The sequence below is a fragment of the Salvelinus alpinus genome, chromosome 1 (genome assembly GCF_045679555.1).
Source record: "Salvelinus alpinus chromosome 1, SLU_Salpinus.1, whole genome shotgun sequence".
Taxonomy (NCBI): Eukaryota; Metazoa; Chordata; class Actinopteri; order Salmoniformes; family Salmonidae; genus Salvelinus; species Salvelinus alpinus.
The window spans coordinates 4,842,305-4,861,300 of NC_092086.1; the positions used below are offsets into that span (position 1 = coordinate 4,842,305).

The 18,996-nt window shown below is 43.1% G+C and overlaps 1 protein-coding gene across 1 annotated transcript in view; it reads right to left on the reverse strand.

Annotated features, from left to right (window-relative positions):
• Window positions 1-18,996, reverse strand: part of cacng3b (calcium channel, voltage-dependent, gamma subunit 3b) — a 55,876-nt gene that overhangs the window by 3,821 nt on the left and 33,059 nt on the right. Inside the window, exons 3-4 of the mRNA XM_071390976.1 lie at window positions 6,344-6,427; window positions 1,117-1,257 (exon numbers count right to left, since the gene is read on the reverse strand). Of these exons, the coding sequence (XP_071247077.1) occupies window positions 1,117-1,257; window positions 6,344-6,427 (225 nt within the window). The remainder of the gene's footprint in view (window positions 1-1,116; window positions 1,258-6,343; window positions 6,428-18,996) is intronic.

The following is an 18,996-nucleotide window of genomic DNA, read 5'->3' on the forward strand; positions in this document are numbered from 1 at the left end:
GGACAACGTCTCCTCTACACGTCCATCCGACCAGGGTTTCTGGTTTGGGTAGATTTTAATAGTCACAGTGGGGACAACGTCTCCTCTACACTTCCACCCGTCCAGGGTTTCTGGTTTGGGTAGATTTTAATAGTCACAGTGGGGACAACGTCTCCTCTACACTTCCACCCGTCCAGGGTCTCTGGTTTGGGTAGATTTGAATAGTCACAGTGGGGACAACGTCTCCTCTACACTTCCACCCGTCCAGGGTTTCTGGTTTGGGTAGATTTTAATAGTCACAGTGGGGACATGGTACATTGATTAAATCGTGTCTCACGTCCAATTCCCACCCAGTGTGTGTTTTTTGTTTGTTTTTTTCAAACGGGCACGTTTGTGTGCTTTAGATACCTAATTGGGGTCCTTCAGTAAATATTACAGCAGATCACTCAGCTGTTTGACATGTGTTTCCCTTCGCCAACACGTAAACACACACACTGCAACAGCAGAAGCGGGCAGCGGCCAAAACCCCACTAATGAGACAACAGTCAGCCATATTGTTTTTGTTTTGTGTTTCTGAGGAGCAAGGAAGCAGTGAACCAGGAGTTGGCATGTCCCAGGGCCTCGTGGGAGGGTACCAGAGACAGCCAATCAGATTGCTGCGCTGTGTCCTGCTCTTTAGTTGTATGTGGGCCAGGTTATACTCAGGGTCAATGAGCAGACGGTGTCAACAAGCTATTTTAGTACATTATAGTGAGGGTTGGTTCACACAGTTATACACAGTCTCTCTCTCTCTCTCTCTCTCTCTCTCTGTCTCTCTCTCTGTCTCTCTCTCTGTCTCTGTCTCCCTCTCTCTGTCTCTCTTTCTCTCTGTCCCTCTCTCTCTCTCTCTCTATCTCTGTCTCTCTCTGTCTCCTCTCTCCCTCTCTCTCTGTCTCTCTCTCTCTCTCTCTGTCTCTCTCTCTCTCTGTCTCTCTGTCTCCCTCTCTCTCTTTGTCCCCCTCTCTCCCTCTCTCTCTCTGTCCCCCTCTCTCTCTCCCTCTCTCTGTCCCCCTCTCTCTCTCCCTCTCTCTCTCTCTGTCTCTCTATCTCTGTCTCCCTCTCTGTCTCCCTCTCTCAAACACACACACAGAGACTAACCTGAGGCAACGAAGAAGATGCCTGCGCTGAGGATGACGTTGTGACGACTCCTGTAGAACTCGCTGGCGGCGACACACAGCCCTCCCAGGAACAGCAGACCTACACTCATTATGGGGAATATACTGGAGGCACGCACTGCTCCTGGAACACACACACACACACACACACACACACACACACACACACACACACACACACACACACACACACACACACACACACACACACACACACACACACACACACACACACACACACACACACACACACACACACACACACACACACACACACACACACACAGAATAAATGATATTACTGTTAAACACATACATGCATACCATAGTGAATTATTGTAATGTATGTTTATGTGTCAATGAATAAACTATCAAAATACAGAAATTCACTCCATGTTTAATCTCTCTGTGCCCGAAACGTTGGTAAATACCCGTTAAATTGCTGGTGAGATTAAACATGGAGTGTGTGAATTTCTTTATTTTTATTCAATTTATTCGCCATTAGTGAGCACCTCGACACAAACTACTATTCTGTGTGTGTGTGTGTGTGTGTGTGTGTGTGTGTGTGTGTGTGTGTGTGTGTGTGTGTGTGTGTGTGTGTGTGTGTGTGTGTGTGTGTGTGTGTGTGTGTGTGTGTGTGTGTGTGTGTGTGTGTGTGTGTGTGTGTGTGTGTGTGTGTGCATGTCTCTGTGTGTATATTCGGTGTAGTATGGCTACATCTGCCCTTTGGTGTTTGACTGACAGGTGCAGTGGCCAGTGCTGTGAGAGGTCTGTGAGTATAGTCCCGCCACCGTGGCCCACACCCCAGGGCAGAACGAGATGCCGGTCAGTGGGTCCCTGCGCCCTATTGGCTGATGCCCTCCCCGGCTCTTCCGTCTGATTGGCTGCAACCGGGTGATGTGAGCCGGTTGCCCGGTGTTTAGAAGATCAGCTCCCTCTGTCTCTCTCTCTCTCTCTCTCTCTCTCTCTCTCTCTCTCTCTCTCTCTGTCTCTCTCTGTCTCTCCCTCTGTCTCTCTCTCTCTGTCTCTCTCTCTGTCTCTCTCTCTGTCTCTCTCTCTACCTCTCTCTCTACCTCTCTCTCTACCTCTCTCTCTCTCTCTCTCTCTCTCTCTCTCTCTCTCTCTCTCTCTCTCTCTCTCTCTCTCTCTCTCTCTCTCTCTCTCTCTCTCTCTCTCTCTCTCTCTCTCTCTCTCTCTCTCTGTCTCTCTCTCTGTCTCTCTCTCTACCTCTCTCTCTACCTCTCTCTCTACCTCTCTCTCTCTCTCTCTCTCTCTCTCTGTCTCTCTCTGTCTCTCCCTCTCTCTCTCTCTCTCTCTCTCTCTCTCTCTCTCTCTCTCTCTCTCTCTCTCTCTGTCTCTCTCTCTACCTCTCTCTCTACCTCTCTCTCTACCTCTCTCTCTCTCTCTCTCTCTCTCTCTCTCTCTCTCTCTCTCTCTCTCTCTCTCTCTCTGTCTCTCTCTCTGTCTCTCTCTCTACCTCTCTCTCTACCTCTCTCTCTACCTCTCTCTCTCTCTCTCTCTTTCTCTCTCTCTCTCTCTCTCTGTCTCTCTCCATCACTCTCTCTCTCCATCACTCTCTCTCTCTCCATCACTCTCTCTATCCCTCTCTTTATCTCTCTCTCTCTCTCACTCTTCTCTCTCCGCACTCACCCTTTGGGATAGGCTAACACACACACACAGACAGAGAGAGAGAGTGCCCTTGGCTAAGCTCTGTGAAGTAGATGCCAGATAATAAGGGACTGACATGTTACCCTCAGGCTGTGTGGGGAAAACACTGAGGAATAGTCTTATCACAGCCAACACACACACACACACACACACACACACACACACACACACACACACACACACACACACACACACACACACACACACACACACACACACACACACACACACACACACACACACACACACACGTTCACTAATACAGGTGGGATGAGTACTATATACTATATATGTACTGTGTATTATATAGACAGGTACTATATATTTAATGTGTATTATATAGACAGGTACTATATATGTAATGTGTATTATATAGACAGGTACTATATATGTAATGTGTATTATATAGACAGGTACTATATATGTAATGTGTATTATATAGACAGGTACTATATATGTCATGTGTATTATATAGACAGGTACTATATATTTAATGTGTATTATATAGACAGGTACTATATATGTAATGTGTATTATATAGACAGGTACTATATATGTAATGTGTATTATGTAGACAGGTACTATATATGTAATGTGTATTATATAGACAGGTACTATATATGTAATGTGTATTATATAGACAGGTACTATATATGTAATGTGTATTATATAGACAGGTACTATATATGTAATGTGTATTATATAGACAGGTACTATATATGTAATGTGTATTATATAGACAGGTACTATATATGTAATGTGTATTATATAGACAGGTACTATATATGTCATGTGTATTATATAGACAGGTACTATATTTGTCATGTGTATTATATAGACAGGTACTATATATGTAATGTGTATTATATAGACAGGTACTATATATGTAATGTGTATTATATAGACAGGTACTATATATGTCATGTGTATTATATAGACAGGTACTATATATGTAATGTGTATTATATAGACAGGTACTATATATGTAATGTGTATTATATAGACAGGTACTATATATGTCATGTGTATTATATAGACAGGTACTATATATGTCATGTGTATTATATAGACAGGTACTATATTTGTCATGTGTATTATATAGACAGGTACTATATATGTAATGTGTATTATATAGACAGGTACTATATATGTAATGTGTATTATATAGACAGGTACTATATATGTCATGTGTATTATATAGACAGGTACTATATATGTCATGTGTATTATATAGACAGGTACTATATATGTAATGTGTATTATATAGACATGTACTATATATGTAATGTGTATTATATAGACAGGTACTATATATGTCATGTGTATTATATAGACAGGTACTATATATGTAATGTGTATTATATAGACAGGTACTATATATGTCATGTGTATTATATAGACAGGTACTATATATGTCATGTGTATTATATAGACAGGTACTATATATGTAATGTGTATTATATAGACATGTACTATATATGTAATGTGTATTATATAGACAGGTACTATATATGTCATGTGTATTATATAGACAGGTACTATATATTTAATGTGTATTATATAGACAGGTACTATATATGCCATGTGTATTATATAGACAGGTACTATATATTTAATGTGTATTATATAGACAGGTACTATATATTTAATGTGTATTATATAGACAGGTACTATATATGCCATGTGTATTATATAGACAGGTACTATATATGTAATGTGTATTATATAGACAGGTACTATATATGTCATGTGTATTATATAGACAGGTACTATATATTTAATGTGTATTATATAGACAGGTACTATATATTTAATGTGTATTATATAGACAGGTACTATATATTTAATGTGTATTATATAGACAGAGATGCTGTTCAGACCCATTCACACATTCTAAAGATCAGGTCTCTACTGTGTGTAACAAAGACAGTGAGTCGTCCTACTCATCCCTCCTGAATTGGTGAACGTGTGTGTGTGTGTGTGTGTGTGTGTGTGTGTGTGTTTGTGTGTGTTTGTGTGTGTGTGTTTGTGTGTGTTTGTTTGTGTGTGTGTGTGTGTGTGTAGTAACATTTCCTCTAAAAGCTGTGCAATTCAGACCCATTCACACATTTCATAGTTTACACCACAGGGGAGATGTGGAGCGAGATATGGAGAAAGAGAGGAGAGGGGAGAGGAAGGAGAAGAGGAGGGAGATGAGGAGAGAGAAGAGGAGAGAGATTGGGAGAGAGATGAGGAGAGAGATGAGGTTAGAGAAGAGGAGGGAGATGAGGAGAGAGATGAGAAGATGATAGAGATGGGGAGAGGGATGAGGAGAGAGATGAGGAGATGAGAAGAGAGATAAGGAGAGAGATGAGGAGAGAGATGAGGAGAGAGATGAGGAGAGAGATGAGAAGATGATAGAGATGGGGAGAGGGATGAGGAGAGAGATGAGGAGATGAGAAGAGAGATAAGGAGAGAGATGAGGAGAGAGATGAGGAGAGAAATGAGGAGAGAGATGAGGAGAGAGATGAGGAGAGAGATGAGGAGAGAGATGAGAAGATGATAGAGATGGGGAGAGGGATGAGGAGAGAGAAGAGGAGAGAGATGAGGAGAGAGATGAGGAGAGAGATGAGAAGAGAGATGAGAGAGATGAGAAGAGAGATGAGAAGAGAGATGAGGAGAGAGATGAGAAGAGAGATGAGGAGAGAGATGAGAAGAGAGATGAGGAGAGAGATGAGGAGAGAGATGAGAAGAGAGATGAGCAGAGAGATGAGGAGAGAGATGAGAAGAGAGATGAGAGAGATGAGAGAGATGAGAGAGATGAGAGAGAGAGATGAGAAGAGAGATGAGAAGAGAGATGAGGAGAGAGATGAGAGAGATGAGAGAGATGAGAAGAGAGATGAGGAGAGAGATGAGAAGAGAGATGAGGAGAGAGATGAGGAGAGATGAGAAGAGAGATGAGAGAGATGAGAGAGATGAGATGAGAGATGAGGAGAGAGATGAGAAGAGAGATGAGGAGAGAGATGAGAAGAGAGATGAGGAGAGAGATGAGAAGAGAGATGAGAAGAGAGATGAGAGAGATGAGAAGATGATAGAGATGGGGAGAGGGATGAGGAGAGAGAAGAGGAGAGAGATGAGGAGAGAGATGAGGAGAGAGATGAGGAGAGAGATGAGGAGAGAGATGAGAAGATGATAGAGATGGGGAGAGGGATGAGGAGAGAGAAGAGAGATGAGGAGAGAGATGAGGAGAGAGATTTGGAGAGAGATGAGGAGAGAGATGAGGAGATGAGAAGAGAGATGAGGAGAGAGATGAGGAGAGAGATGAAGAGAGATGAGAGAGATGAGGAGAGAGATGAGAAGAGAGATGAGAGAGAGAGAGAGAGAGATATGTGTGTGTGTGTGTGTGTGTGTGTGTGTGTGTGTGTGTGTGTGTGTGTGTGTGTGTGTGTGTGTGTGTGTGTGTGTGTGTGTGTGTGTGTGTGTGTGTGTGTGTGTGTGTGTGTGTGTGTGTGTCTGTGTGTGTCTGTGTGTGTGTGTGTGTGTGTGTGTGTGTCCAGACTTACGGAGCAGGTATTCCGCTGCGTCTGCCTCATAATCTGTAGCCTCTGGGAAGTGATCGATCTTCTTACATACACCTCGGAATGTTCCTGTAAAACACACACACACACACACACACACACACACACACACACACACACACACACACACACACACACACACACACACACACACACACACACACACACACACACACACACACACACACACACACACACACACACACACACACACATACATACATACACGTGAGTCTGAGTATACACACACACACGTGAGTCTGAGTTTACACACACACACACACACACACAGACACACACACACACACACACACACACACACACACACACACACACACACACACACACACACACACACACACACACACACACACACACACACACACACACACACTGCCCTTCCTACCTCTAAGGTTTTTACATATGAATGTATTTACAGTATCTATACTTGTATTTATAAAATGGGTAGTTCCAGCCCTGAATGCTGATTGGCTGACAGCCGTGGTATATCAGACCGTATATCACGGGTATGACAAAACATGTATTTCTACTGCTCTAATTACGTTGGTAACCAGTTTATAATAACAATAAGGCACCTCGGAGGGTTTGTGGTATATGGACCAGTATACCACGGGTAAGGGCTGTGTCCAGGAACAGCCCGTGGTATATTGGCCGTATATCACACCCTTATTGTTTAAATATACAATGTCTTCGGAAAGTATTCAGACCCCTTGACTTTTTCCACATTGTGTTACAGCCTTATTCTAAAATAGATCAAATAAAATAAAAATCCTCATTAATCTACACACAATAATAATAATAATAATACATTATTAATAATTAATAATAATTATTAATTAATAAACATAATGACAAAATGAAAACAACTTTTTAGAAATTTTTGTAAATGTATAAAAAATCTAAATCTAATTTATTAAAGATAAATAACAGAAATACCTTATTTCCATAAGTATTCAGACCATTTTGCTATGAGACTAAATTGAGCTCATGTGCATCCTGTTTCCATTGATCATCCTTGAGATGTTTCTACAACTTGATTGGAGTCCACCTGTGGTAAATTCAATTGATTGGACATGATTTGGAAAGGCACACACCTGTCTATATAAGGTCCCACTGTTGGCAGGTGCATGTCAGAGCTAAAACCAAGCCGTGAGGTTGAAGGAATTGTCCGTAGAGCTCAGAGACAGGATTGTGTCGAGGCACAGATCTGGGGAAGGGTAACCAAAACATTTCTGCAACATTGAACGTCCCCAAGAACATATGACAGTGGCCTCTGTCATTCTTAAATGGAAGAAGTTTGGAACCACCAAGACTTTTCTTCAATTTGGATGCTCTTCCAAATTGACAAATCGGGGGAAAAGTGCCTTGGTCAGGGAGGTGACCAAGAACCTGGTCTGATGAAACCAAGATTGAACCTTTTGGCCATACCCAAGAAGACTCGAGGTTGTAATCGCTGCCAAAGGTGCTTCAACAAAGTACTGAGTAAAGGGTTTGAATACTTAAAAAATATATATTTTAATTTTGCAAAAATGTCTAAAAACCTGTTTTTGCTTTGTCAATATGGGGTATTGTGATGTCATTATGGGGTATTGTGATGTCATTATGGGGTATTGTGATGTCATTATAGGGGTATTGTGATGTCATTATGGGGTATTGTGATGTCATTATGGGGTATTGTGATGTCATTATGGGGTATTGTGTATAGATTGAAAAAAACAATTTAATACATTTTAGAATAAGTCTGTAACGTAACAAATTGGGGAAAAAGTCAAGGGGTTTGAATAATTGTTTGTTTAACTATCCTTGTGGGAACCAGAACATTGGGGGACATTTTGCTATTTTAGGCTTAAGGTTTAGCGGTTAGCGGTTACGGTTAGGAGTTATTTTTTATTTTTGGTTAAGGGTTAGGGAAGATATGATTTTGAATGGGAATCAATTCTTTGGTCCCGCACAAGGATAGCAATACAAAAGTGTTTGTGTGTGTGTGTGTGTGTGTGTGTGTGTGTGTGTGTGTGTGTGTGTGTGTGTGTGTGTGTGTGTGTGTGTGTGTGTGTGTGTGTGTGTGTGTGTGTGTGTGTGTGTGCAGTAGCATTTTCTCCCAGACCCATTCACACATTCCAAAGTTTACACCACAGGGGAGATGTGGAGGGAGATGGAGTGATATGGAGAGAGAGACAGAGAGACAGAGAGAGAGAGACAGAGAGAGAGAGACAGAGAGAGAGAGAGAGAGACAGAGAGAGAGAGACAGAGAGAGAGAGAGAGAGAGAGAGAGAGACAGAGAGACAGAGAGACAGAGAGACAGAGAGAATGAGTAAACATTTCAGCACCATGGACAGCACCCCATTGCTTCATATGTTGAAGTCGAAAGTTTACATACACTTAGGTTGGAGTCATTAAAACTCGTTTTTTCACTCCACAAACGTCTTGTTAACAAACTATAGTTTTGGCAAGTCGGTTAGGACATTTACTTTAGGCAATTTCCAAATGCCTGAAGGTACCACGTTCATCTGTACAAACAATAGTACTCAAGTATAAACACCATGGGACCACGCAGCCGTCATACCGCTCAGGAAGGAGACGCGTTCTGTCTCCTAGAGATGAACGTACTTTGGTGCGAAAAGGGCAAATCAATCCGAGAACAACAGCAAAGGACCTTGTGAAGATGCTGGAGGAAACAGGTACAAAAGCATCTATATCCACAGTTAAACGAGTCCAATATTGACATAACCTGAAAGGCCGCTCAGCAAGGAAGAAGCCACTGCTCCAAAACCGCCATTAAAAAAAAAGCCAGACTACGGTTTACAACTGCACATGGGGACAAAGATCATACTTTTTGGAGAAATGTCCTCTGGTCTGATGAAACAAAAATAGAACTGTTTGGCCATAATGACCATCGTTATGTTTGGAGGAAAAGGGGGAGGCTTGCAACCCGAAGAACACCATCCCAACCGTGAAGCACGGGGGTGGCAGCATCATGTTGTGGGGGTGCTTTGCTGCAGGAGGGACTGGTGCACTTCACAAAATAGATGGCATCATGAGGAAAGAAAATCATGTGGATTTATTGAAGCAACATCTCAAGACATCAGTCAGGAAGTTAAAGTTTGGTTGCAAATGGGTCTTCCAAATGGAAAATGACCCCAAGCATACTTCCAAAGTTGTGTGAAATAACACATTTCGCTGCATCTAATTTTTCTCTATTTTGGTTAGGTCAGGGTGTGACTAGGGTGGGCAATCTATGTTTTCTATTTCTTTGTTGGCCAGGTATGGTTCCCAATCAGAGGCAGCTGTCTATCGTTGTCTCTGATTGGGGATCATATTTAGGCAGCCTTTTTTCCCACCTGTAGTTTGTGGGATCTTGTTTTTGGTACTGTGCTGTTTTAGCTCTACTAAACGTAATGTTTAGTTTTTTATTCGTTTTTTTTTCTCGATGTTCATTAAATAAAGAAAGATGTACGCCTACCACCCTGCGCCTTGGTCCTCTCATTCCAACAACGAGCGTGACAACGTCACATCAAACGTCTTCAACGATGGCCGTCTCAGACTGAAGCATTTAGTGAACGAACGATAGACCGGAGGAAGAATTCAGTTGGAGTCGTCAGGCAAGGCCCGAATTCACTACAGGGGGTGCTGTTTCAACTTTGTAAAATATCGTCCCCAAATTAAACTGCCTCGTACTCAATTCTTGCTCGTACAATATGCATATTATTATTACTATTGAATAGAAAACACTCTCTAGTTTCTAAAACCGTTCGAATTATTTCTCTGAGTGAAACAGAAGTCGTATGGCAGCGAAATTCCTGACAGGAACTCCAAAATCTGAAAATGTTGACTCTGTTCTAGGATCAGTTTAAAACTCTGTATGTATCCTATGGGTCGACATGAACTGCATGCACCTCCCCCTGGATGTCAGTAACCAATGAGAATTGGAATGGAGTTTCTAGGCAGATCTGAGGCCATATAAATAGGCTTGGCACGAGTTGCGCACCCTTTTCAAGATTCGCCATGACGCAAGGCAGACATCAGCATGGCTTTCTGAAAAGCTCACGTTATCGCGTTAGATATATCCGGCTGTGATTTTCTTCGATATAGGTGTTAAAAACATCATAATGTAGTTTTTTTAAACCGAGTTATATCAGTTTACATGAGTATATTTCGATTTTCTGAGTTTTCTTTGTGCTGCGCTATGAACAGTTGGACACCTCTGAGCCACATAGCTAACGTTTGCTGTTCCAAAGTTGAAGAGGACAATCTACAGCCGAGCAACGATTATTATGGACAAAGGACAACTTGCCTCTGATGGAAGCTCATCAAAAAGTAAGAACTATTTATGATGTTAATTCGTTGTTCTGTGGAAAAATTTAAATGATTATTCCTCCATTCCTTTCGGTGGGGTCTCGCTATAACGCATCCTGTATGTCGTAGTAACGTTAATTTAAAAATCTAACACAGCGGTTGCATTAAGAACTAATTTATCTTCATTTGCTGTCTAACCTGTATTTTTTAGTCAAATTTTATGATTATTTATTGATTAGATTAGGTGCCTCTCCAAGATGGCGCCGGCCAGATTGCCTGAAATGTTGCTACTATTCACATTGTATAACCACGATTTGTGCTGCTAAATATGCACATTTTCGAACAAAACCTATATGCATTGTGTAATATGATGTTACAGGACTGTCATCTGATGAAGTATATCAAGGTTAGTCAAAAATTATATATCTTTTGCTGGATTGTTACGATCGCTAACCTTTGCTACTGGTAAACGGCTTGTGTTTCTGGCTATTGTGGTAAGCTAATATAATGCTATATTGTGTTTTCGCTGTAAAACACTTAAAAAATCTGAAATATTGGCTGGATTCGCAAGATGTTGGGCTTTCATTTGCTGTACGCTGTGTATTTTTCAGAAATGTTTTATGATGAGTATTTAGGTATTTGACGTTGGTCTCTGTAATTATTCTGGCTGCTTCAGCGCTATTTCAGATTGCAGCTGCAATGTAGAACTGTGATTTATACCTGAAATATGCACATTTTTCTAACAAAACATATGCTATACAATAAATATGTTATCAGACTGTCATCTGATGAAGTTGTTTCTTGGTTAGTGACTTTTTATATCTTTATTTGGTCGAATTAGTGATGGCTACCTATGCAGGAAAAAAATTGTGGAAAAATAAAGTTGTGTCTTTTGCTATGGTGGTTAGCTAATAGAAATACATATTGTGTCTTCCCTGTAAAACATTTAAAAAATCGGAAATGATGGCTGGATTCACAAGATGTGTATCTTTCATTTGGTGTCTTGGACTTGTGATTTCATGAACATTTTATTATATGATATCCCTGTGGCTTTAGGCTAGGCTGCTTTTTTGATGGGGGGATCCCGGATCCGGTTTTGTGACTCGTTAGAGGTTTTAATAATAGAATTAAAAATACACAAAACTAATCGGTATTAGACTTGATTCCCATTGCGTTTTTCCACCAGTATATTGAATTGCATATGGGAGATGTAGTCCTAAAAAAACATTGCCATGGTTCCTATGTGATAAAACAGTACGAAAACTACAAAAAACTACAACTCACCTCATCCACTGCCTGACTGGCAGGGTAATGCCATGGCAACCATTCTGAACCAGAACACAACACCTCATCCACTGCCTGGCTGGCAGGTTAATGCCATGGCAACACCTCATCCACTGCCTGACTGGCAGGGTAATGCCATGGCAACCATTCTAAACCAGAACACATCACCTCATCCACTGCCTGGCTGGCAGGGTAATGCCATGGCAACCAGAACACAGCACCTCATCCACTGCCTGGCTGGCAGTATACTGGTTATATACTGGTTAACGTACTTCCGGCGCCGAAAAGAGATGGCTGCCTCGCTTCGTGTTCCTTGGAAAATATGCAGTATTTTGTTTTTTTACGTGTTATTTCTTACATCGGTACCCCGGGTAATCTTAGGTTTCATTACATACAGTCGGGAGGAACTACTGAACATACGATTAACGTCAACTCATCATCGTTCCTACCAGGAATATGACTTTCCCGAAACGGATCCAGTGTTTTGCCTTCCACACAATACAATGGATCTGATCCCAGCCGGCGACCCTGTGCGACGCCGAAAAAGGGGAAAACGTGGCGGTCTCGTGGTCAGGCTTCGGAGACGGGCACATCGCGCTCCACTCCCTAGCATACTACTCGCCAATGTCCAGTCTCTTGACAATAAGGTTGATGAAATCCGAGCACGGGTAGCATTCCAGAGAGACATCAGGGATTGCAACGTGCTCTGCTTCACGGAAACATGGCTAACTCAAGGGACGCTAACGGAGTCGGTGCAGCCAGCTGGTTTCTTCATGCATCGCGCCGACAGAAACAAACATCTTTCCGGTAAGAAGAGGGGCGGGGGGGTATGCCTTATGATTAACGAGAAGTGGTGTGATCATCATAACAACACACAAGAACTCAAGTCGTTCTGTTCACCTGATCTAGAACTCCTCACAATCAAATGTCGACCGCATTATCTACCAAGGGAATTCTCGTCAATCATAATCACAGCCGTATACATTCCCCCCCAAGCAGACACATCGATGGCCCTGAACGAACTTTATCTGACTCTTTGTAAACTGGAAACCACACACCCTGAGGCTGCATTCATCGTAGCTGGGGATTTTAACAAGGCTAATCTAAAAACAAAACTCCCTAAATTCTATCAGCATATCGATTGTGCTACCAGGGCTGGAAAAACACTAGACCATTGTTATACTAATTTCCGCGACGCTTATAAGGCCCTCCCCCGCCCCCCTTTCGGAAAAGCTGACCACGACTCCATTTTGTTGATTCCAGCCTACAAACAAAAACTCAAACAACAAGCTCCCGCGCTCAGGTCTGTTCAACGCTGGTCCGACCAATCTGAATCCACGCTTCAAGACTGCTTCGATCACGCGGATTGGAATATGTTCCGCATCGCGTCCAACAACAATATTGACGAATATGCTGATTCGGTGAGCGAGTTCATTAGGAAGTGCATTGACGATGTCGTACCCACAGCAACGATAAAAACATTCCCAAACCAGAAACCGTGGATTGACGGCAGCATTCGCGTGAAACTGAAAGCGCGAACCACTGCTTTTAACCAGGGCAAGGTGACCGGAAGCATGACCGAATACAAACAGTGTAGCTATTCTCTCCGCAAGGCAATCAAACAGGCTAAGTCTCAGTACAGAGACAAAATCGAGTCGAAATTCAACAGCTCAGACACAAGAGGTATGTGGCAGGGTCTACAGTCAATCACGGATTACAAAAAGAAAACCAGCCCCGTCGAGGACCAGGATGTCTTGCTCCCAGACAGGCTAAACAACTTTTTTGCCCGCTTTGAGGACAATACAGTGCCACTGACACGGCCCCCTACCAAAACCTGCGGGCTCTCCTTCACTGCAGCCGAGGTGAGTAAAACATTTAAACGTGTTAACCCTCGCAAGGCTGCAGGCCCAGACGGCATTCCCAGCCGCGTCCTCAGAGCATGCGCAGACCAGCTGGCTGGTGTGTTTACGGACATATTCAATCAATCCTTATCCCAGTCTGCTGTTCCCACATGCTTCAAGAGGGCCACCATTGTTCCTGTTCCCAAGAAAGCTAAGGTAACTGAGCTAAACGACTACCGCCCCGTAGCACTCACTTCCGTCATCATGAAGTGCTTTGAGAGACTAGTCAAGGACCATATCACCTCCACCCTACCGGACACCCTAGACCCACTCCAATTTGCTTACCGACCCAATAGGTCCACAGACGACGCAATCGCAACCACACTGCACACTGCCCTAACCCATCTGGACAAGAGGAATACCCATGTGAGAATGCTGTTCATCGATTACAGCTCAGCATTTAACACCATAGTACCCTCCAAACTCGTCATCAAGCTCGAGACCCTGGGTCTCGACCCCGCCCTGTGCAACTGGGTCCTGGACTTCCTGACGGGCCGCCCCCAGGTGGTGAGGGTAGGTAACAACATCTCCACCCCGCTGATCCTCAACACTGGGGCCCCACAAGGGTGCGTTCTGAGCCCTCTCCTGTACTCCCTGTTCACCCACGACTGCGTGGCCATGCACGCCTCCAACTCAATCATCAAGTTTGCGGATGACACTACAGTGGTAGGCTTGATCACCAACAACGACGAGACGGCCTACAGGGAGGAGGTGAGGGCCCTCGGAGTGTGGTGTCAGGAAAATAACCTCATACTCAACGTCAACAAAACAAAGGAGATGATTGTGGACTTCAGGAAACAGCAGAGGGAGCACCCCCCTATCCACATCGACGGGTCAGTAGTGGAGAAGGTGGAAAGTTTTAAGTTCCTCGGTGTACACATCACGGACAAACTGAACTGGTCCACCCACACAGACAGCGTTGTGAAGAAGGCGCAGCAGCGCCTCTTCAACCTCAGGAGGCTGAAGAAATTCGGCTTGTCACCAAAAGCACTCACAAACTTCTACAGATGCACAATCGAGAGCATCCTGTCGGGCTGTATCACCGCCTGGTACGGCAACTGCTCCGCCCACAACCGTAAGGCTCTCCAGAGGGTAGTGAGGTCTGCAGAACGCATCACCAGGGGCAAACTACCTGCCCTCCAGGACACCTACACCACCCGATGTCACAGGAAGGCCATAAAGATCATCAAGGACAACAACCACCCAAGCCACTGCCTGTTCACCCCGCTATCATCCAGAAGGCGAGGTCAGTACAGGTGCATCAAAGCAGGGACCGAGAGACTGAAAAACAGCTTCTATCTCAAGGCCATCAGACTGTTAAACAGCCACCACTAACATTTAGCGGCCGCTGCCAACATACTGACCCAACTCCAGCCACTTTAAAAATGGGAATTGATGGAAATTATGTAAAAATGTACCACTAGCCACTTTAAGCAATGCCACTTAATACAATGTTTACATACCCTACATTACCCATCTCATATGTATATATACTGTACTCTATATCATCTACTGCATCTTGCCATCTTTATGCAATACATGTACCACTAGCCACTTTAAACTATGCCACTTATGTTTACATACCCTACAGTACTCATCTCATATGTATATACCGTACTCTATACCATCTACTGCATCTGCCATGCCGTTCTGTACCACCACTCATTCATATATCTTTATGTACATATTCTTTATCCCTTTACACTTGTGTGTGTGTGTAAGGTAGTAGTGTGGAATTGTTAGGTTAGATTACTGTTGGTTATTACTGCATTGTCGGAACTAGAAGCACAAGCATTTCGCTACACTCGCATTAACATCTGCTAACCATGTGTATGTGACTAATAAAATTTGATTTGATTTGATTTGGCTGGCAGGGTAATGCCATGGCAACCATTCTGAACCAGAACACCTCATCTAGGATCAGCACATCGCCCTTCACGCCTAACCTTCAACCGTAACGCTGTGAATGCTAAATCTGACCTTCGACCAGTGTCCTGTGGCTACCTCATCCTGCTTCCAGTAATGATTTTTTAATTTAAATTGTATTTATTTATTTAACTAGGCAAGTCAGTTAAGAACTAATTATTATTTACAATGACGGCCTACCAAAAGGGCAAAATGTCTCCTGCGGAGACGGGGGCTGGAATTAAACAAGTAAATAAATAAATACAAACATAGGACAAAAACCCACATCAGGACAAGAGAGACAACACAACACTACATAAAGAGAGACCTGAGACGACAACATAGCAAAGCAGCTCAACATGACAACAACATGGTAGGAACACAACATGACAACAACATGGTAGCAACACAACATGACAACAACATGGTAGCAACACAACATGACAACAACATGGTAGCAACACAACATGACAACAACATGGTAGCAACACAACATGACAACAACATGGTAGCAACACAACATGACAACAACATGGTAGCAACACAACATGACAACAACATGGTAGCAACACATCATGACAACAACATGGTAGCAACACAACATGACAAAGACATGGTAGCAACACAACATGACAACAACATGGTAGCAACACATGACAACACAGCATGGAGGCAATACCACATGACAACAACATGGTAGAAACACAACATGACAACAACATGGTAGCAACACAACATGACAACAACATGGTAGCAACACAACATGACAACAACATGGTAGCAACACAACATGACAACAACATGGTAGCAACACAACATGACAACAACATGGTAGCAACACAACATGACAACAACATGGTAGCAACACAACATGACAACAACATGGTAGCAACACAACATGACAACAACATGGTAGCAACACAACATGGTAGCAGCACAAAACATGGTACAAACATTATTGGGCACAGACAACAGCACAAGGGGCAAGAAGGTAGAGACAACAATACATCACGCAAAGCAGCCACAACTGTCAGTAAGAGCGTCCATGATCGAGTCTTTGAATGAAGAGATGGAGACAAAACTGTCCAGTTTGTTGCAGATCGTTCCAGTCGCTAGCTGCAGCGAACTGAAAAGAGGAGCGACCCAGGGATGTGTGTGCTTTGGGGACCTTTAACAGAATGTGACTGGCAGAACGGGTGTTGTATGTGGAGGATGAGGGCTCCAGTAGATATCTCAGATAGGAGGGAGTGAGGCCTAAGAGGGTGGATATCTCAGATAGGGGAGAGTGAGGCCTAAGAGGGTGGATATCTCAGATAGGGGGGAGTGAGGCCTAAGAGGGTGGATATCTCAGATAGGGGAGAGTGAGGCCTAAGAGGGTGGATATCTCAGATAGGGGAGAGTGAGGCCTAAGAGGGTGGATATCTCAGATAGGGGGGAGTGAGGCCTAAGAGGGTGGATATCTCAGATAGGGGAGGGTGAGGCCTAAGAGGGTGGATATCTCAGATAGGGAGGAGTGAGGCCTAAGAGGGTGGATATCTCAGATAGGGGGGAGTGAGGCCTAAGAGGGTGGATATCTCAGATAGGGAGGAGTGAGGCCTAAGAGGGTGGATATCTCAGATAGGGAGGAGTGAGGCCTAAGAGGGTGGATATCTCAGATAGGGGGGAGTGAGGCCTAAGAGGGTGGATATCTCAGATAGGGGGGAGTGAGGCCTAAGAGGGTGGATATCTCAGATAGGGAGGAGTGAGGCCTAAGAGGGTGGATATCTCAGATAGGGGGGAGTGAGGCCTGAGAGGGTGGATATCTCAGATAGGGGGGAGTGAGGCCTAACAGGGTGGATATATCAGATAGGGGGGGGTGAGGCCTAAGAGGGTGGATATCTCAGATAGGGGGGAGTGAGGCCTAAGAGGGTGGATATCTCAGATAGGGAGGAGTGAGGCCTAAGAGGGTGGATATCTCAGATAGGGGGGAGTGAGGCCTGAGAGGGGGGATATCTCAGATAGGGGGGAGTGAGGCCTAAGAGGGGGGATATCTCAGATAGGGGGGAGTGAGGCCTAAGAGGGTGGATATCTCAGATAGGGGGGAGTGAGGCCTAAGAGGGTGGATATCTCAGATAGGGGGGAGTGAGGCCTAAGAGGGTGGATATCTCAGATAGGGGGGGTGAGGCCTAAGAGGGTGGATATCTCAGATAGGGGGGAGTGAGGCCTAAGAGGGTGGATATCTCAGATAGGGGGGGGTGAGGCCTAAGAGGGTTTTATAAATGAGCATTACTCAGTAATACTGCATTTATTTCATTATACTCTCAGTAATGAGGCATTCATTTCATTCTACTCTCAGTAATAATGCATTCATTTCATTATACTCTCAGTAATAATGCATTCATTTCATTCTACTCTCAGTAATAATGCATTCATTTCATTCTACTCTCTGTACTGAGGCATTCATTTCATTCTACTCTCAGTAATGCTGAATTCATTTCATTCTACTCTCAGTAATGATGCATTCATTTCATTCTACTCTCAGTAATGATGCATTCATTTCATACTACTCTCAGTAATGAGGCATTCATTTCATTCTACTCTCAGTAATAATGCATTCATTTCATTCTACTCTCAGTAATAATGCATTCATTTCATTCTACTCTCAGTAATGCTGCATTCATTTCATTCTACTCTCAGTAATGAGGCATTCATTTCATTCTACTCTCAGTAATAATGCATTCATTTCATCCTACTCTCAGTAATAATGCATTCATTCCATTCTACTCTCTGTAATGCTGCAATCATTTCATTCTACTCTCAGTAATAATGCATTCATTTCATTCTACTCTCAGTAATGCTGCATTCATTTCATTCTGCTCTCAGTAATGAGGCATTCATTTCTACTCTACTCTCAGTAATGCTGCAATCATTTCATTCTACTCTCAGTAATAATGCATTCATTTCATTCTACTCTCAGTAATGAGGCATTCATTTCATTCTACTCTCAGTAATGAGGCAGTCATTTCATTCTACTCTCAGTAATGAGGCAGTCATTTCATTCTACTCTCAGTAATAATGCATTCATTTCTACTTTACTCTACTCTCAGTAATGCTGCATTCATTTCATTCTACTCTCAGTAATAATGCATTCATTTCATTCTACTCTCAGTAATGAGGCATTCATTTCATTATACTCTCAGTAATAATGCATTCATTTCTACTTTACTCTACTCTCAGTAATGCTGCATTCATTTC